The sequence below is a fragment of the Geospiza fortis genome, unplaced genomic scaffold, assembly GCF_000277835.1.
Source record: "Geospiza fortis unplaced genomic scaffold, GeoFor_1.0 scaffold275, whole genome shotgun sequence".
NCBI lineage: Eukaryota > Metazoa > Chordata > Aves > Passeriformes > Thraupidae > Geospiza > Geospiza fortis.
Genome location: NW_005054341.1, coordinates 2,336,115 through 2,356,346, shown reverse-complemented (window position 1 = coordinate 2,356,346; position 20,232 = coordinate 2,336,115). Strand labels below are relative to the sequence as shown.

Here is a 20,232-nt window from a genome sequence, read left to right as displayed (position 1 = left end):
GCCGCCCGCGGGCTCCGCGCAGCATGAGCTGGTGCGGCAGCGGTGAAGGGTGGAGTTGGGCTCCCTTCGATGAAGGTCCCAGGTGGTGGGGATTTTCCTCCTTCCTTGTTTTCCCTGGGTTCTGCTGTTGGTTCTGGTGGCTCAGGAGCCGGGCTCTGGTCGCTCTGCCCCGCAGCGATGGCTGGAGGCCTGCGCCGCTCAGTGTGACCTTACCCCGGAGCCTCGGTGTGTGGGGAGACACGCCCGGCGGCTTGGGGAGCTATAAATGAGGGGCAAAACCCGGAATAAATCCGTTTAGGACGGCTTTTTGTGTAAAAGTGTGGTTTACCAGAACCGACACGCATTGGAGGTTTTTGCTGTGGTGCACAGGTTGTAACGAGGCTTGGCAAAATATTAAAGTGCAACAGGGTTCTGGTTTAAAGAGAAGGCTGGAATGAGTAGTGTGCCATGTGTGTTGGGATCCATCAGATCCCTTATTTATGTGCTTATATGCTTGAGAGAGCAAAGTAGGACTTCATTTATTTCTTATTCCAAAAGGGGCAACAAATTACTCAGTTTCACTCAGTGAAACTTACCAGGTGCTGCTTCCCTCACCTCTTAAGTTGTGAGGTCAAACTATCAGTAATGTGTGTAAGCAACTGAAAAATATCTGCTGTTGACTGGAGGAATTTTATATGAATAATATTTAATTAAAAATAAACATATTTGATGCTAATAATATTAGGTTTATCTAATTGATACTGTGCTTTACGTCAATCTCCAGTTATATCATCTGTAGGCAGAATGAGGCAATGAAAGGCAGGTGGTGCCTTTTTGTACCTTGGAAACATCTTAAATGCTGGTGTAGTTTAAATCCTGTCCTTGTTCTGTGCAAACTTTATGAAGTGCAAGTTGTACAATGCAAGCAATGCGTCAAACATGGAAGCAGTTGCTGCTGTAGGTGTTTTAATTTAGCTGTAATGCGCAGCAATTAAGTACAGGCTTTCCTCCTGTATTTGTTATGAAAATGATATCATAAGAAGGAAAACATTCATTATGAATATTTTTATTTATGAAGTGGAAATTGTCAATGTCTATAAACAAGGTAAATTAGGTCAAGGCCTAGTTAGGCTTGTAAATAAACAGCTTTTCTGTCTGGGGACACCATTTGATAGCACTACAGTCCTAATACCTGCCTCCTCAGCTTGTTTGGAAAGCACAGAGAAGAAAGTTTGAAAAACAGGCTTAGAGAGAGGAAAGGGGGGGGAAAAACCCTATGTGACTAGAAGCTCTGTGTGTGATTGCATAAGGATACTTAAAGAGAGGGAAATCTCTTTAAGAGAGGGAGTAAAGGCAACAGTTAGAAGTAAGGAGCTGTGCAATAACCTGTCTTTTTAAAAATCAAGGGGTGAAGCTTGCCTTTGAACATTTCCTAATCTTGTTCCAGCCAGAATGGGGTCAGGTACCTTAAATAGGTACAAATATGTTTTGCCTAACCCAGCAGATCTTTGAAGCTGTACATATGTGAAGGAGGGAAATATCCTGCTTAAATAGTGGCACAATTAAGCCTTAGGATCTGAGCCTGGACCCCGATGAGCATCATGAGACCTTTGGGGTGTCTCCCCTTTTGGTGCTGGTGTTTCTGTAGAGATGCGCTCAGCACCATTTTTACCTCCAGTCCCACTCTTTTCCTTTTGCATTACCAGCTGAAATCTTTCCTGGTTTCAGCTGGAAATGCAAAATAAGGTGTTCTTTCTCCATTTCCCCCTTTCTAAAGCAAGAGGTTTATATAGTAGTACACCAAATTTATCAACTCTGTTTAACAGACCTACATAATTTACAATCAAATATAATGCCCTTCCTGAATCAGTAGAAACCTAACAAAAACGTTTAATTAAAAGAAGTTGAATTGTCTTGTTTGGTGCTAGCAGGAAACCATTTGGAATATCCTTAACTTGAAACTGATGTGTCCAAAACTTGTGCTGTCTGTAGGGTTGTCCTTGGTGGGTTTCAGACCTTTTTGTTTCCCAGAGATCAGTTCTGATGGGCTGGAGCAATGCAAATAAATTGTGTTAAGATGGCAGCATCTTGGATGGTTTCTTACATCCATAAGTGCCTTTTTTTTTAAGTAGTTGTGACTTCTAAGTGAGGTCAAGTATTCTAAAAATGATAAGCAAGATTTTTTCCTCCTTTCTCTCAACAGTGGGTGAAAGGGCAGAAAGTGAAGTGTAAGCTAAAAGGTGTTTTCATATAAGATTTTCTTGTTTTATGTACTCATTCCTGTATTTTCTCTCAGTACTTCCAGGCAGCAGAACCAGCCTCAGGGGCACTATGGACTTACCTCTCCAATTAGCTTGGCTCCTCCTAGTGACAAAGACCACATCCATACTCAGAAGCTGATTGAAGCAATGAAGCCATTTGGGGTGTTTGAGGATCAGGAAGAACTCTATCACAGGTATAACAAGGCTAAAATTTGTTAACCTCTTGGTTTTTTTTTTTTTTTATTTTTTTAAGCAAACTTAGCATGAGTTTTCTTTACAGGACAACTGTTCTTGGAAAACTGAATAACTTTGTCAGAGAATGGATTTCAGAGCTTGCTGAAAGCAAGGTAAGAATTTTTTTTGTTTTTGTCAAAACAGCTGAAGCCTTTTGATTTAAAGGCTAGGCTACTGGGATCTGTGCTGAAGTTCAGCTTTTAACTTCTTAAATATCAAGTAGAACTGTAGTAACTGCCACTGAAATAAGTTGTAAAAGATATTTCAAGATCAAGATCTTACAGTCTCTGGGGAACTGAATAAATTCCTGCATTGGCTCGATCAGTAGACTCGTAGCTGTTAACAAAGCCAAAACAAGGCATTGTGGATGAGAAAGATGCTGAAATTGGCACTAGTCTTGCCCCAGACAGCCTACAGCACTCAGTCTAGCTTGAAATGATGATTCTAGACATGCCCTTTGAATGGCTCTTAGGTTGTGTTAATTTATGTGCCTCTGCTGCAGGGAAGTCTAATAATAGGCCTTAATTTGTATAAATTAATAGAAGTACTGTTACATCACCTATAATTTTTTTGGAGTTGCAAGCTCAACTTATTTCAGAAAAACAGAATCAAAACCTAATAAACTAAAATGTAAGGGAGTGAGAAGACATTGCTTACACAGGCTGTTACAGTTTTTTCTAAATAGCTCACATGCAAGTTAAACTTGCACAGAGGATAACGTGCATCTTAAACTTTCTCTTCTACCCACAGAATCTTCCCCCTTCAATAACAGAACAAGTTGGTGGCAAAATATTTACATTTGGCTCCTACAGACTTGGAGTACACACCAAAGGTAGTACTTTCAGTGCTGGTCATAGCTCTGATGTTGGAAAGTGGCTTCCAGCAGTAACAGGAGAAATGGGATCTCCCTGCAGGTTCAGACATCGATGCCCTTTGTGTTGCTCCCAGTCATGTGGAAAGATCAGATTTTTTTCAGTCATTCTTTGAAAAGCTGAAGAATCAAGAGGAAGTAAAAAACCTGAGAGTGAGTAAACTCTCTGCTTGGTAGATGTGTAAATTTTACACTAATATTCATGTTAAAGACTTGCATTGGTGGTGAATATCTTACAAGCCTAAATTAAATCAGTTTTGAGTACCCTCCAATATACTGGTTTATGCAGCATAAAAATGTTGCTGTCCAGCTCTTGGCTCCTTTCCCCAGTGAGCACATCACAAAAGAGTTTTTGTGGTGCCTCTCCCTCCCTGTGTTTTGGGAATGAGTCAAAAAGCAAGGCTGTCCGTGGAAGCTGTGTTTTCACTTTGGATGTAGGAAGGGCTTACAGCCACTGATACTGATGGCTTGTTGAGCACTGTTTGTTACAGCACACGATCAGCCTCTCAATCTCTTGTCTAAATAAGATCTTTTAATAAAATCTAATATTGATAGCATAACAGTGCTATCCTGCCTGAGAGTTATTAGCACTTTTTGTGTTTGGAAGGAACTCTGTATTTGTACTGAGTAGTTCAGTGTAAATGCTGTATTTTATCACAGTATAGGAAAACCTTTAAAGTAGCAAAAGGATATCTTATTAGAAATACCCTCTCCTTCACAGGCCATTGAGGATGCATATGTACCCGTTATCAAATTTGAGTTTGATGGCATTGAGGTAAGAGTTTTAATTTTTATTTGGGGTTTTTTTCACCTTTAAATGAGATTTGTTTTTCTTGCTTTGGAGTAGGATAACTTTTTCAGGGTTTTATGAGGTTATTGGTACATGCAGCATATTTAGGAACTGGTAATTAAACAGCCAGACCACAACCTATCCCAGAAAATCAAATGGGATCTTCCAGGAAAATAAGCCCCTGGCAAGTGTGGGAACATGAGTGACATCTCTTTTTACACCCATGCTGCTGACCAGGGTAGCCTGCTTGGGTGGCATTTATCTCCCAAGAATGTGCAGAGTGGGAGTAGAGGCAGTGTCCTTGCTGACTCCCCTGCTCTGACAAGAGCTGCCTTTCTGCAGGGGGTGTTTCTGTTGTGCTTCCCTGCACAAATCTCCTGATGTTCTGCTGCAAATCAAAAATGAAGTCCCTGTGAGACAAACAACAAGGAAAATGAAAAGTAAAACTACTCACTGGACTCCTGCCTCTGTTTGTCAGCTGCAGGAATCCTTCTATCTGGAATACATTCCATGTAGAGAATAAATGCCCACTTGCTGTAATACCTAAGCAAGTTACTGCTTGGTAATTACTATCATGAAGACACTTACTCAAGGACCTCTTTGTGGCCTTTGTCTGGTACAGACATTCACAGAATAATTTGCTTGCCTCAGGTTATACTAAAAACCAGATGCTTAAGGCCTTACAGCATAAAGAAAATGCTTTCTCATTTGTTGAAGTATAGTTGAGGTGATTTTAATTTGTCTTAATTTTATGGTTAATTAAAATTTTTCTTTTAATAGGAGTTCTAAGTTTAGAGTTATCTTTCCAGCTTTCAAAAAAAAAAAAACCCTTCCTTTCCTGAGCTTAAGAAAAAGAGGTGGTTTTGTAAACAAATAGGGAACTTAGAGCAGTTTTCTTGTTTTCTGGCAAATAAATATTTATCTGTGGTCCACTAATTCTAAACACAAACGTTAACCATGTGGATGACCAAGTGTCCCTCACTGGTGTCCTGTTTGCAAGCAGTGCTGCATTGTAAGTCATGTTTGACCCTTTTTCTCTTGAAGATTGACCTCGTGTTTGCAAAGCTCTCTTTGCCAACGGTTTCTGATGATCTCGATCTCAGGGATGACTCGTGCCTCAAGAGCCTGGATATAAGATGCATCCGGAGCCTGAATGGTGAGCACGTTCTGCACACCTTTGTAGAGACATTTAAATTGGCACAGAATGCACATTGCACAACCCACGTTTCTGTACAAGATGCAGAAACTGATCTCCAGGGTACTTGAGTTCTGAGGAGGTGACCAGTGAGCCTAAATTTAGGTATTTCAAGGAGTTGTGTGTTTACATAGACTTGTCTCATGTTTGTTTGATTGGTTTGTGAGCAGGTGCTCCAGCTTGCCCCAGAAATTCAGATGACTAAGTAGGGCACTTGATAAGAATGTATAAAAAAAAGTAATTAAAATACCTGAAGTGTGACTTGCTCAGTGTTTAGCTCCAATTGGTTTAATGGTTGCTGGCTGTCAAAAGAAACCTAGCTTCTGGAATCACAGAATATTTAGGGTTGGAAGGGACCTCTGGAGATCATCCAGTCCAGCCCCCCAGCTAAGGCATGGTCACCTGGAGCAGCTGACTCAGGAATGTGTCCAGGTGAGTATTGAATCCCTCCAGACAGGGACATTTCACAACCTCCCATGGCAACCCATTCCAGTGCTCCGCCACCCTGCAATGTAAAGTTCTTCTTCATGCTGAGGTGGAGCTTCCTGGGTTGTAGTTTATGGCCAAAACATCCTGTGGAGAGGCTTATTTAAAATTTGTTAGTTGTAGTCTAAACAAAGCTGCTGAGGGCACCGGTTACCTAAAGTGATGCTGAAGGTTATGTGCAATTCATAATTTAATACAAAGCAAGTACTCCAGACCTGTTCTCCTAGACTTGAACCATAAGCTGTTGATGCAGTGTAGGAACACCTGACTTGTGCCTGTTGCTGGGAACTGCTGTGCTTCCCCTTTTGTCTCGCAGGCAGCAGGGTCACAGATGAAATACTGCGCCTGGTGCCCAACCTGGAGAACTTCCGCCTCACGCTCCGTGCAGTTAAACTGTGGGCAAAACGTGAGTGCCAGCGTGGTTTGTGACCTTTAAACCTTTTGGAGGCACCTATGCTCGCTGTTGGATGTACCTCAGCTTTGGATTGCTATTTAAATGACAGCTGTTGTATTGAAATCCTTTCAGTTTAGGTTCATGGTCTGTCCATGTGGTAAATTCCTTGTGTTTTTTTATTGGAGATGGAGTTCAGAGAAGAGGGGAGTGCTTATGAGACACTGCTGCATTGCTTATCAGGAACCTGACTACAAATGATAAAAATTCTCAATTAAGTGTAGAAGGAATAAGAAAGTCCCATTTACCCACATGGCTAGAGAAAGGTTCTGCCATTCTTCTAGTACTTTCTCTTAAGAGGAATTAAAGTGAAGCAGTAGGTGTAGCAACACAAGCAAGTTTCACAGTACCAATATTTTGGGATGTGGTGTTGTACTTATTCTTTTTCTCATCACTGTAAGGACCAGCAATTTGGCCTTGCTGCAGTGCAAAAATAAATTACATGGAAGCTGAAATGTATTAAGTATTCTATAGGTTGTGCAGCTGGTGCTGCAAATCTGAAAGACCTCAGACTAACTGTGTGGTATCCATTCCAGGACGTGGTGTTTACTCCAACATCATGGGATTTCTTGGTGGAGTCTCCTGGGCCATGCTGGTAGCAAGAATATGTCAACTCTACCCAAATGCTTTGGCCTCTACTCTCGTTAACAAGTTCTTCTTGATTTTTTCAAAATGGTAAAAGCTGTTTATTTTAATTTGCATAAAGAAGTAACACTTGCAGTTGTTTATATCAAGATGTACATTGACAGCATCCCATGCAGAGCAGAGCTTAAAATGGAAGCTTCACTGTTTTTTCTTCTACAGGGATTGGCCAAAGCCAGTATTGCTGAAACGACTTGAAGAGAGCTTTCTTAATTTACCAGTCTGGGACCCCAGGGTAGGTAGCCATTGCAATCAGAAGCATTAAAAGTTTGTTCTGCCCTCGGCTGGTGCTGAGCAGAGCTGTTGTAACCTCGCAGGTGAACCCTTCAGACCGGTACCACGTGATGCCCATCATCACCCCGGCCTATCCACAGCAGAACTCCACCTACAACGTGTCCGTGTCAACACGAGCAGTCATGGTGGAGGAGTTCCAACGTGGTAAAGTACATTCTGTGCTTATCAAAGTCTCGTCCTGGCTCCACGAAACCATGTCATCCGAATTCCTTTTGTTCGGTGAGGTGTTGTAGGTTTAAGATTTCTCTGGGAAATATGCCCATTGCAGGCAATAAGGGACAGGTTTTCCAATAAGCTGTTGTGGGATCTGCATTTTGTCAGGGGAATTCCTGCTTTTTTTTTTCCTTCTGTCAGTTACTGTTACAATCTTCTGAACTTTGTCATGGCAGTCTTTAAAAAATAGTCACAAGATTTTTAAGAGATTTTTTAAAAATAGTGATAAGATTTTCAACCATATTTGTAGGTCTTGAAGTTACAGATGAGATTCTCAAAGGAAAATCAGACTGGTCAAAGCTCTTTGAACCACTGAACTTCTTTCAGAAGTACAAGTATGTATGAAATCTGTTGTCTGAACTTGCAGTTATTTACTTAGTGGTTAGCATGATGAGTTTTAACTTGGGGTCTAAATAAAAAATTGGATTGATGTTTTTCAGTTTAGGGCTTTTTAAAGAAACTGGAAGTAATCATATAAGTTTTGGTACATATAAGCATGGGGAAGATAGGAAAAGCTGTCTTATGTCACTCACAGCATTTTTCATACCAAGAAAAAAAATCATCTGATGTTTAGAATGTAGGGTAAGATCTTGAGCAAGTGCACTCATTTGCCTTTCTTCTTCTAGACATTACATTGTGCTGACTGCCAGTGCCTTTACAGAAGAGCATCACCTAAACTGGTAAGTGCTGCTTTAAATGCGGCTCCAGTGCAAAACTGAAACTCAATTCAATGTTGCACTATATTTTTCTTAATTGTATTAACAAATGAAGTCTGTAACTATGCAACTAGGCATGGAATGCACCCCCTTCCCTCCCTGCTTTGAAGACCACTGTTCCAGAGCCTTACACTTGTTTTCATAAAGAGTTTTACTGAAGTATTTAAGGACTAGATTGCACTGGTGTGTAGTCGGCCTATTCCAGACCTGCTTTTCTTCAATGAAAGGAGATTTGCCAATAATTTAACCCAGGTGGATGTGCTGAGTCACTGTGAATTTTGATATAAGGGGATATGGTGAGAAATTAAGGCACTGTAATGTGTGTTTATTGATTTTTCCAGTGGGTTTCTTTGTTAAGAAATTAGTACTTTGCTTGCTTTGCTCAAGTAAGGCAGCAAATCCCTCTCTGTAACAGACACCCATGCTGGGGGCACTTACTTTTATTTCAAAGTTTGCTTTGTGCCTTAAGTCAAATAATTCTTGTGCCATCTCTAAAAGATAGCTTAATGTTTAAAAATAGTTTTAATAGGCAATACCTTTTATCTGAACTTTCTAAAATATTCACCTCAAAACCTTATCAGCTGCAGCTTGATATCAGTCACAGCTGTGTACAACAAGGTGTATGGGCAGAATGCCAAATAATTTTTAATGTGAAATGTTTTTGAGTGAACAAAGCTTATTGTACCTCACAATAAAGACAAGGGAAATTCTGGCTGCGGTAAGAGCTGATGATTTGGTTTTTTCAGTGACAGAAATAGAGGCAAATTTTCCAGTTTTGCAGCTTGGGAAAATGATAAGCAGAAGATAAACTTGCTTCAGTCTGTTATAAGGAAAGGTTTAGTTCACCAATTCTTGAGTGGATTTGGAAATAGATAACATATCTGTTGATAACATATGTAGATAACATATCTATGTTGATGAATAAGTTATTCATCAACATAAGATGTTTTTGAAGAACATACAGATTTGTGACTGCTTTTACAGTTAACAGAGTTTTAGGCAGAAGGCTGAAATGCCAGTACTTTATTGAAATTAAAGCCCTTGTGGTCATGATTCATCTCTCAGGGAAGTTTCTGAGGGGAGTGTTGACTAGATGATTTGTTTATTAAAATAACTATTTTTACATTTTCACTGATCAATCTGCAAGAAGAATTGCATCTTTACTGGGATGTAACTGAACAGCTGTGTTTGAGCCTTTTCAAAACCACTGTTCTCCTTGATCCTTGTGGCAAAAAGGAGTTTTGCTGCACCCAGAGGTGCTGGGATCTGCTCCTTGTTATTTTCATCATAGGTTACAGGTGGGAGTGTTGTATCTGAACTGTGCAGAGTACATGTAAAACTTACTTGTCTCTGTCTTTAGAAACAAAAGCACAAATGTCACTGGGAACATCTCAAATTACAGTGTGTGTATGTGATCTAAGGTCTAGTGTCTGCTCAGCTGGATGAAACTTGGTCCTTGTTGATTGGTTTACAAAAAGGCATCTAACTGATAAGCTGGAAACAGTTAAAAATGAATAAAATACCTCTTGTTTTTATTAGGATTGGCCTCGTCGAGTCTAAAATCCGTGTGCTGGTTGGAAACTTGGAAAGGAATGAATTTATAACTATTGCACACGTGCAGCCACAGTCTTTCCCTGGCAATGAAGTTCTCTATAAACAGTGAGTTGTTTTACTTTTCTGAAGTACACATTGGCCAAATTGTATCTTCATTCCCCTCAGCTCATTGATGAGAGAGGCTCAGTATGTCTCTGGCAGGGTCCTGAGCACATAAAATCTTCTTAAAGAAGGGAGCAGTTCAGGGAGAGGTGCTCTGAGAAATTAAGTCTGGGCTGGCTCTAAACTGAACAACTAAAATGTACCAGAATCCAAGTGACTGCTATCTGTGCCCAACTCAGGTTTGTGAATCTGTCTCTTTTTAGGAGTGGATTTGTATCAATGTGGTTTCTTGGGCTTGTGTTTAAGAAAGCAGAAAGTGCAGTAAAGACTAACGTTGATCTAACACATGGGATACAGTCATTCACAGACACAGGTAAGGCTCTATTTTTGCTCTAGACTTGTACAGTGTCATTCTTTTTATTCCAGTGGAAGTTGCTTCACAAAGTACTTCCTTTTGTTATTAGATATCCCTGTAGGTAGCAACATGTAAAAGATTAGCTTCAAAAACACATTGTGTTGACATTTGTCAAAGTAAGGCCATCTTAAAACAAAAGTGTGTTACAGTCATACACCATGTACCACATGTGAAATAAGTGCATTTCTTGTAGGGGACAGTCAGCTGTGAAGCCCAGGGATGCCCATTTGCTGGGGTAGCTATATTTGTCAGCTGCTGACTTTTGGAAGTGGGAAGTGACTGTGTCAAGCTTTGAAAGGAGTTGTTGATGCCTGTTGATGATACTTTTCCAAGACAGTTTGTGTATAATATGATCCCAGAACTGTGGAAGTCGCTGGGTTGTCACATAGTAATTACCTGCAGTCTTGCATGTAAATTTTCATGTCCAGAGTCTGATGCTGCTTTTGATAGATGTAGAAATAAATTAATATTGCAGATATTGGTAGATAATGCTAGAATAATAAGGAAATCAGGCTATTCTGAGTGACAAATGTGTTAGGACAGAGTTCTGAACAGTGAAATCCTGTAAATGTTTGTTGGAGTTTATCCATAGCACCAGCATGACTTCTGTGTTGTTTTGCTCAGATGGCATGACTAAAAGCAGTAAAACCCAACCTTCTTCTTAGCTTGTGCTTGGGATATGAGAAAAGCGCAGAAAAATGCATCAAAACTCTCATCTGAGTTACAAGCCAGGCAGGGTGATTTCCTCAGACTTGCACTGCTCTCTGTACTTGCATGTTACATCCAGTGGTAAATGTGAATTATGTTAATGAGATTTATGTGCTGCTGAGAGTCCAGAACTAATGGTAAATCCTCTGTGCACAAACATTGTTAGTGTGGCTGTGTGCTCTTACTTCAGTGAAGCACAGCCTGTGGTATGTGCTGGGTGTAGGGTGTGAATCCAGAGAGAATTGAACAGAAAAGCTGTTCCTCAAGAGGTGGGGAACCCTTTGGCACATGTGGGGAGGATCAGTAGTTCTGTGCTAGAGAACTGTTACTTGACTTTGAGAGAATAATTTTAGAGGGCAAAGATTAATTTCAAGTTGAGGAGCTCAAGAGTAGAAGGCTCAGTTTGGAGGGCTTTTGTTCAGTGAACTTTATTTCTCTTTTACATACAAACCATTGAATTTCATTTGAAGGAACTGCCCATACTGGTGTGTGGGCTCATCTCTGTGCTTTTACTTCACTTCTGGTCTCCTGTGGAAAGCCTTTGGGTTGCATATCCTTGCTTTGATTCCCACTCTGTGTGTCAGTAAGCTGACTTTCCAGTTATGCTCCAGTGATAGGCTAGTTAGATAAGCTTATCCAAATGTGCCTTAACTCTGTAATAACTGTTGTGCTGCTATAGCCTTTGCCAGTTGCATAAAAGGCTGTTTGCAGGCAGTTGAGGAAAACCTGTTTAAATTGTAGTGAGTCTGTTAAGTCACATGTCCCTAAAATCCAGTCTGGCTTCCGTGGACAGATAGAATTCAAAAATGCAAATTTGAACTCAAACAGCTGTTGTGGCTGGGCTGTAGTGAATGTGGAATGGGCATCACAGGTCACAGTCACTTCTTGTGATGATGGGAGTGCTTGGGGCAGTGTTTTGTATTAACTTAAGCTGGGAACTCTTCATTTGGGCTGGGCAGACATGTTTCTAAAGAAACCAAATATAACTGACCAGCGCTAATGCAAACATCCCCACTAAGCTACAACGCTGTTTTTGATGTCAGTTTACAGGCAGGCCAGTGCCCTCAACATCCTAAAGGAAGGTATGAAGATTGAGGCAACTTATGTGAAGAGAAAGCAACTCCATTATTTTTTGCCAGCAGGAACCTTACAGAAAAGAAAGAAGGTATAATAAAACTTCAGCGCTTCTGGTAATTTTTAATAAAAGCTTTAATGATTACTTGAAGACTTTATTTTTTAACTGTCGTTTCAGCAAAGGGTGTCAGATATTAGTCAAAATAATAGTGGACTTCAGTGCAAAAGGTCTTCTTTAGGTGAAAGCTGTTCGGATGGTTCCAAAGACAGAGATTCCAGAACACCCTCTAATTCCTCTTCGTTAAATAAGATATCTAAGTTGGACATCTCTACAGCAGAGACAGAAAGGTTAGTGCCATAACCTTGGAACTGTGGAGAAGCTGCTTTTAACTGACTCACACTGTAAATGAGTCTAGGATTTCTAGTTTGGATCTATGTGGATCATAAGCATTTGGAGGGCTCTGAGAGCTTCAGAAACAAAGCTGGAATCTCCATTGGGCACGTGGTAGGAGACCAGGTTAAAGGAATCCTTGAAAAAATCTAAATAATATCCATGAACATGTAGGAATGGAGAGCTTGACCCCAGGGAAATTATTTAGTCTTGAATGTAAGTCTTCACAGGTTAGTGGGTAACTTGAAGCTGGAGTATTTTATGTGCAAGTGACTGTTCTTTCTAACAAAAAGTACTGCCAATGGCAAGTAGATTAACTTCTAATGACATACTGATTTTGGTGTCAGAAACACCAGAGCTGCTGCTGACTTAGTGGAGTGGTATGAGAACTCAGGCAGTAAAAGTCTGTCACTTCCTGGGAAGTCTGTTTATCCCTAAGCACAGGAAGAATACGTGATCTTGAGAGCAATTGCCCAATCCTACCAAATGTGTGCTACCTGCTCTGTTCAGAATGTTTGATACTGTAGGAGTCACATGAAAAAAAAAACAAACAACAAAAAATTGTGTGGACATCTGGGTAGAACAGAACAATGGTTCAAAGCAGCACAGTGTGCGGGGTGGACTAATCTGGGAAAATATATCAGCACATAAAGACTCAGTAAAGAAAATGCTTGAGTTTAAATCTGTAGCCTGAAATCCAGCAAAGCGATGGTCTGGTGCTACATTGCCTGGGAGGTTGTGTTGTTTAATAGAGCTCTGACAAGGGGCTAAGGAGGTCGATGTTTGTCTTGCATGCACTTTCTGGAAATGACATATACAGTATCTCACAAACTAGCATTTTATAACTCGAGTGTTTGACTTTTATAGAAATGTTGAATGTCAGAGTTGTAGTGGTGCCAACAGTGTAGCTGAGCCATCCACGTCTAAGGGACTTTGCATTCCTGTGACTGACCCAAGTATGTATTCGAAGTGGTAGGTGGAATGTAGTTTTTAATTTCGTGGCCAAACTCTAAAAGCCAGGTGTCTCCTACAGAAATGGAGGCTACAGTTGCACTAAGAACATCGGGACCTCCCACTGGTTGCACCATTCCAGGATATAACACGGTTTGTCAACTCAGAACATGTTTTGTGCAAGAGCAGCATAAATTAAGTGGGACTCTAATCACGGATCCTAGGAGTGCTTCACCTAAGCAGCATTATTCACCAAGCTCTAAAGTATCTCGTCCACCTACAGCAGGAGAATGCCCCCAAAAAGCCATAGATGGAGAAAAGGCAAGAAGGGGGGGCTAGCCCAAGGAGGGTTGAAAGCAGTATTGATTACTGATGTAGAACAAGTTAAATAACTGAAAATGAATGCATTTATACATCCCTGAGGGATTTAGGAATTTAAATTTACATTCTAGTTGGACTAGAATGTAATTGTAGTGAATATGATGTGTAACTATTAACATATTTTCAAGATCTGGCACTTAATGCCTGCTTCTCATCAGGTGCCAAGTTATCTAAATACTCCTGTGCTTACTGCAGTGACCAATTGCTGAATGAACTGTCTCATCTGGAAGCAGTTCTCAATTCAGAAAAAAACTATCTCCAAACAAAGAAGATACTAATCTTATGACTGTACAAGTATGAGCTAATCTGTTTCTGGCAGATGCTTTTTGAGTGCCTGTTAACAGTTGTACTGCTTTAGAAATCAGCAGCCTACTCGATAGGTCATTACTTCTGAAATGATACTGTGGAGTTTCTTGTTAAATCTTGGTTTGTGGAACTTCTAGATTAGTATTTCATTTGTTTTATTCCTATGTGTAAATATCCTTAAGTAGCTGTTCTTGGAGCTTGACTTCTGATTTGAGACACAAGCAAAGAACAACCAGAAAAAGAACCCTCATTTTTGACACTTATGAAGAATCATCTTGTAGAACTTAATCTAGTACTGAATATTGCAAATACAGATTTCAAGGTTTGGGTAGTAGGGTTTTTTCAGAGGCTTGAGATTCCTGTGGGGTAACAGTGGACTTGTGTAAATATTCTTTTAAGAATGGCCCCTGATACATTTAATGTGTTGACTGGAAGCTGTACCCAAGTAAGAAAATTTTAGCCCAGCAATTATTTTGAGTCTGTGTATTTTGTTCCTCCAGCTAAACGTGTGGGACTCGGATTTCACAGAAAGTGGATACCCTCAAGATGGGAGGAAGAGAGCTACAAAAAATGTAATTTTTAAGTGATTTTACTCAGTGGGCTAACTGAAAAGCTCAATAGTTTAGTGATTAGACTGCCTCACATAAATTCTCTGCATGTTTACTGATGGAAACAAAAATACACTTTTTAGTTTAGCTTATTTCAGTCCTCGTTCCCCAGATATTACACTTGTATGACCTATCTTGTAAATGTTACTATTAGTTGATTTGGTAGTGTCTAATTAATTTCCATATTTGAAATAATACTGAATTTTCTTTTTAAAACTATTTGATTCACTGATGTAAATTAAGAGTGCTGTGAAGACTAAATCCTTTGGCTTCTCAGAGGGAAGATAAAGAGCTTTGCTATTCATGGTGCTTGTTACTGAGGCATAAACTCTTGAGGGCACACCCTCAAATAAAGATGAGATCTTGTTGGTGAGGGTTGAAATGCCTGAACCACTGTCTGTGTGGTTTTAGGGCTTCAGGATACCTAAACCCATGCCCCATGGGGTGGAGGTTGTTAATGCATGTATGATTTTAAGGTATCCTCACTGCCAGAACTTGCTGCCTCTCTAGTCAGGGACCTGGCAATACTGCCTAACAAATCCCTTCTGGCTTTTTTAGGGTGTCCTTGATGGAAAATCCATGCAGATTCCAGTGATCACATCAAGATCACAGGTATTTATTGTGCATTTGTATTCATAGGTAAAGCAGAGCCAGTGTCTTCATTACATGTACAAAGATTTATGTGCCATCACACTTGGTGGTTTGAAGATTAGTAGGATTTTGCCTGTTGTGCTTCCAGCAAATTAAATAACTGAGCAACGACCTTGACAAAAGCTGAAGTTTCCAAGTTTTAAACTTGGCAAACCACATTTCCATGCCCTCAGACACTGAGTTTGTGTCCTGGTTTGGTTTTCTTGTACTGTTATCAGTACTTGTATACTGATTTCTGTGATGAGACTTGGAAGCTTTGAAGTCTGTAGGTGACTAACTGCTCTGTGTCATGTAGAATGTTGTGAAATTGTGGGCTGTGAGACTTGAAGTGATCCAGACAGTAGAGACTCTGTTGTCCTGATCCATGGATCTGAGGAAAATCTTCCTTTGCTGTGCTGTTGAGCAACTCACAGCTAATTTTTCCCCCATCAGGGATATACTGGTCTCAGTTCATGCAAGAAAAGAATTGTGCAGAGGGGGAAATGCTCTTCCTCTGGATATGGTGGTAATTAAATAAGTGGTGTGGTTAAAAAAAAAGAGGCTTCTCTAAAAATGGGTTTGAGCCATACAGGTTTGGTACATAAACAATGTTACACAAAGAATGTTATATTCAGCTAGGAAAGGGTTTATCTGCTGCTATTTCTGAATTAATGAATTTAAAATTAATTCAATAATTAATTAAAAATTCCTTTTTTCATTATTTTTCCTGTGGCATCTGTTTGTGTGTTACAGAGGCTTTCCAGTAAAGAACTGCCAGATTCTTCATCTCCTGTTCCAACAAATAGCATTCGTATTATTAAAAGATCCATCAAACTTACCCTTAATGGGTAAGTGGTTGATCTTCAGGTGAAGAGGATAATCACTTGTTACCAGTCCTTATTCTGAATGTGTGTTGTAGTTACTAACAAAGGTAGAAAGGTACTGTGGCCCTGCTGTAACTGACCAGCTAAAATCATGGTCTGATTTTTATACTGCTGTTAGATGCTTGCTTCCTTTTGAACTACTCTTTGCATGTGCTTGTAACAGTTACCTTTAGGAGTTTTTAAAAAGTCTAAATTGTCACCAGCTGAAACCTGTCCTGTGCCTTGGATTCAGAATGTATAAATACCACCGGGGTCAATTAGTTGCTGCAACCACATTCTGTTTTCGAGTGTGTACGAGCGTGCTTGTGTTCTTTTGTGCTTGCCTAATTCATGTGCCTGCATTGTTCTTCTCTCCAATTATTTTCCCATTTGGCACACCATGCACTCCTGTGCTCCTCTCACAATGGTGCTCAGCTTCCTTGCAGCTTGCCCCTGCCTTGCACAGCCATGCACTGCACAGGTGCTGCCTCCCATGGAGGCCCCTAAATGAGTTCAGTATTGAAGGAAATGCAGCAGAGGATGCTACCAAGGTATGGAGATTAGACAGGCATGTCCCATGCTGTGTTATCTGATACTTTTCTTTGTCTCAGGACTGCTTCAGCATGAGACTTGAGAGGTTTTTTGTGTCACTGGGTAGCAAAGCCCAAATCTGAGCACACAGCAAAGATGCACTGAAACATTGTAACAGCTGAGGCTGTCCTGACACTACTGCCCACCTGCAAGCTGCATGCAGAAAGTGGTTTCTGATAAACCCTGAAAGCTGCTCTAAATGCTTACATGAAAACCTGTCCTAGTCTTGAGTCTGGTTCTGTAAACTGATAACACTGCTTACCCAGCTAAGTGCATTAGGGGTTTTGGGGGGTGGGGAGAAATTCTGATTATATGAAACAAGTATTATTCTATTTCTCTATTGTAATTTCTTTATCATTTGGTGGTTTCATAAGTGAACTTGTAAGTTGTCTTTCAAGAGTATTTTTGTATGTACTGTAAAAAATTATCTTCAAAGTGAAATTTAAAATCTTTAGTCTCTTTTTCTTTTTTTTTTTTTAGTGCAGATGGGATCTGCTTAAAAAATCTAAACAACTAAACCAACTCTAAAGGGATGGGAGGAAGGCAGTGCCAGAAAAAAGTGTTCTGCAGAATTTTAATGTCATAGAATCATTTAGGTTGGAAAAAAACTTTAAGTTAGAGTCCAGCTGTAAACCTAACGCTGCCAAATCTACCACTGAGCTGCCATGCTAGAGTAAATCTGAGGAGGCCAGGAACACTGCTTTGCTTTCCTGCTTCTGCTAGATCTGGGCTTTGATTTAGTGCCCTCTGCATTTTGCAGTTTGCAAACTGCATGACTCACCTCCAGTTTGATATGTGGACAAAGATACCCCTGAATTGTTTTAAAATGAGTTGCTTGTCTTAAAGAGCAAAGCTGAGCTCTAAACATCTTAAGTCTCCACCTTAGTGAGGAGAGTGAAGGACTGTAAGGAAATAAGAGGTGGTATCTATCTTGTCATGTCTTAAATCCTTAGCATTCCCTCTGCTGCTAGTATCCCAAACCCTTGGAGAAAGCATGGCTACATTTATCACAATCTACTTGGGTTTTTTTTTCCCTTATTCTCTGGTTTCCAGCTTGTTTCAAGTGCAATTTATCCCTTAGAAATCGACCTTAATGTGTTTGAGGCCTTGTTCTTCCTTCTACCCTCCAAAACCCCCAAAACTTAGACTGCAAAGCTTTGATTCAGGTTAAAATTAAGAAGCTATTACTTAAGTAGCTTTTAGCAGAACCACACCTTGGGTTTATAAAATGGTTGCCTCCTTTTTGTGACCTGTTTTAAACCAGTGGCACTCAAACATTGTCACTTCTGTGTACCAGTTACAGTAGGTCTACAACTTCAGCACCTGTGTAAATACAAATCCATCATGAATTTGAAGGAGCTAAAGCTGAAGTAGGTGATAAGATAAACAGCAAAAGGAATATGGGAAGTGTTTTGTAGTAGACCACAGTCCTGTAATATTCCCATGCTTTTAAATTCTTCCACGAGTGTTCCAAGACTGTTTAAGGGATGGTTTTTCCATAGGCTCTGTGTCATGCACCTATGCAGCTATTCTCAAACTAAAGTAACCTAGCTATGGATATAGCTTTGCACAGATCATTTTATTTTGCTCTTGCTTTGTGGTTAATCTTCTAATTGCTCTTTATAATTTTTTTTTTTATTTTCTTCCTCACTCTTAGGGTTTTAAGAAGAATGTTCAGGGTTTTGAGAAGAGCATTCAGGAAGAATTTAGGTTACTAGTTTCTCAGACTTGATCCATTGATGAATTACACGTCTTATCTTAATGTGTCTTGACATATAAGGATGTCAAGTGTGATGTTAAGTGACGTCAGTGTTCTGGAGTTTCCCTGGATGCTGCAGAAGTTCGATGCTGCCCCAGGACTCTGCAGATTAGAATTCAGCTGTTTGTAAATAAAGTTCAAACTTACTCAACTTGGGTGTTCTCCTCTGTTGAAGTGATTGGAAGGGAAGTTACTCCTGCCTGAGGGAAGCTCTTTGCTATCAGACTTCCTCCAAACGTTGTTCTTTTCTCTCTGCTTTCTTAGCTGGTTGCTGGGTGTCTGGCTTCAGCATGGGTCCCTCATCTCAATCTCTTCCAAGAGGAGCAGCTCTGCATTGAAATTGTGTCTGGTCAGTAACTTAGAGCAAGAAGTTCCCTTGCAGGAGTTAACATCTGTGGTTTTACTCGTTAGGTACAAGCAGACAAGCAGTTAATGTGAAGTCACCTACATTTTGGCTGTAGCAATTGCTTTTCCTGTAGGAAGTGAGAGAAAGTGCTTACTTTTTGCCTTAAGGAGGAAAAAGCAATGAGGAAAAAAGGTATCTTGAAATTTGTTAAACTTGGTTGTGGGAGAGAGGGGGCTTACTAACCCTGTGTTATGTAATGCTGAGTGACATAAGCTGCTGAGCCTAAAAAGACCAGCAGAAACTCCTGGCTGTATTTTAGCAATTACCTCATCACGCTTCTTATAAAGAGTGTGATCCTGTGCGTTATTCCAGTAAGTGAAGAGCCGTGCTCGAGGGCTGCAGGCGAAGGGCTCATACCCAGCCCAGCCGGCTGCTGCCTTCTCCCTCCCTCCCCGCAGGTTCTGGGGGCTGTGTCCTTTCCCGTGCCCGTCCCGGGGCGGGCTCCCGGGCTGCGTGTGCGGTGACAGTGCCGCGTGTGGCCACCGCCGAGCGTCACTGCTGCCCTGGGCTGCTGCTGCTGCTGCCATCGGGGACACCAGAGCCCTCTGCCGTGCCCTGAGTGCCCCGGGGTGCTGGGCACTCCTTGCTGCTCCATGGGCTGTCCCATGGATGGATGAGGGTTTCTCCATCCATCATCTGCCCTGGGTTACGATCCCCTGAGTGTGGCTCAAGGGCTCAGGGCTCCAGGCTGTCAGACTTTGGGTGTTATTCTGGGAGGATCTTGACAAAGCAGCAGCCTGGGGACTGATTTTTCTCTTATTCTGGAAAATACAGCCTGTTAAACTCTCAGCTGTCTGACCTTCAAGAAATTGATATGGACTGCTCATCCTTGGGCAGTTCCTCTTTACTGGGAAGACAGTGTCTGAATCCTCCTGCTGTCTTCTCCCAACATTGTTTCTTACTCACACCTCATCTTTATTTCGTTCCTTCTGATCTCAGACTCTTCTTGCCTGTTTTCCTTTTCTCTCTGATGATTCCCATTTCCCTCTTGCACCTGAGTCCCTCTTTCTGAATTTGAACTGGGTAATGCATTATTTGGTAGTGATGAGTAAAACTCCCATGAGTCCTGAAACTAGAGGAGAAATAACCTGCCCTGTTTCAGTTTCAGCCTGTGGCAGCCTGGCAATCAGCTGCCTACTGTGGGCACCATCCACCTCACTCTCTGCATGTCTGTGCAGCGCAGAGAAAGGTGAACATTTTGGGTACTAAAAGCAAGTCTGGCAAACATGCAAGGTCAATCTTTTCCAAGGAAGAGCAAAAAATCCCAGTAGTGACACCAGCACGGCCTCCTCACTAAATTTCATGTCCCTGTTTCTGAAATGCAAAGGAGTTTCTTAAAAGTTTAAGAATTCTTTGAATAT

At 40.8% G+C, this 20,232-nt stretch overlaps 1 protein-coding gene across 1 annotated transcript in view; it reads left to right on the top strand.

The window, feature by feature from the left end:
* The window catches only part of PAPOLG (poly(A) polymerase gamma), a 74,129-nt gene extending 55,575 nt beyond the window's left edge, over nt 1-18,554 (top strand). The window contains exons 2-23 of the mRNA XM_031058275.1: nt 2,235-2,434; nt 2,521-2,587; nt 3,225-3,306; nt 3,389-3,498; nt 4,067-4,120; nt 5,180-5,291; nt 6,133-6,222; nt 6,804-6,942; nt 7,072-7,144; nt 7,227-7,347; nt 7,667-7,751; nt 8,043-8,096; nt 9,672-9,791; nt 10,052-10,161; nt 11,955-12,076; nt 12,164-12,333; nt 13,244-13,332; nt 13,410-13,480; nt 14,515-14,586; nt 15,181-15,234; nt 16,006-16,100; nt 18,364-18,554. Of these exons, the coding sequence (XP_030914135.1) occupies nt 2,235-2,434; nt 2,521-2,587; nt 3,225-3,306; nt 3,389-3,498; nt 4,067-4,120; nt 5,180-5,291; nt 6,133-6,222; nt 6,804-6,942; nt 7,072-7,144; nt 7,227-7,347; nt 7,667-7,751; nt 8,043-8,096; nt 9,672-9,791; nt 10,052-10,161; nt 11,955-12,076; nt 12,164-12,333; nt 13,244-13,332; nt 13,410-13,480; nt 14,515-14,586; nt 15,181-15,234; nt 16,006-16,100; nt 18,364-18,424 (2,151 nt within the window). The 3' untranslated portion in view covers nt 18,425-18,554. The remainder of the gene's footprint in view (nt 1-2,234; nt 2,435-2,520; nt 2,588-3,224; nt 3,307-3,388; nt 3,499-4,066; nt 4,121-5,179; nt 5,292-6,132; nt 6,223-6,803; nt 6,943-7,071; nt 7,145-7,226; nt 7,348-7,666; nt 7,752-8,042; nt 8,097-9,671; nt 9,792-10,051; nt 10,162-11,954; nt 12,077-12,163; nt 12,334-13,243; nt 13,333-13,409; nt 13,481-14,514; nt 14,587-15,180; nt 15,235-16,005; nt 16,101-18,363) is intronic.
* The last annotated feature ends 1,678 nt before the right edge of the window (nt 18,555-20,232 follow it).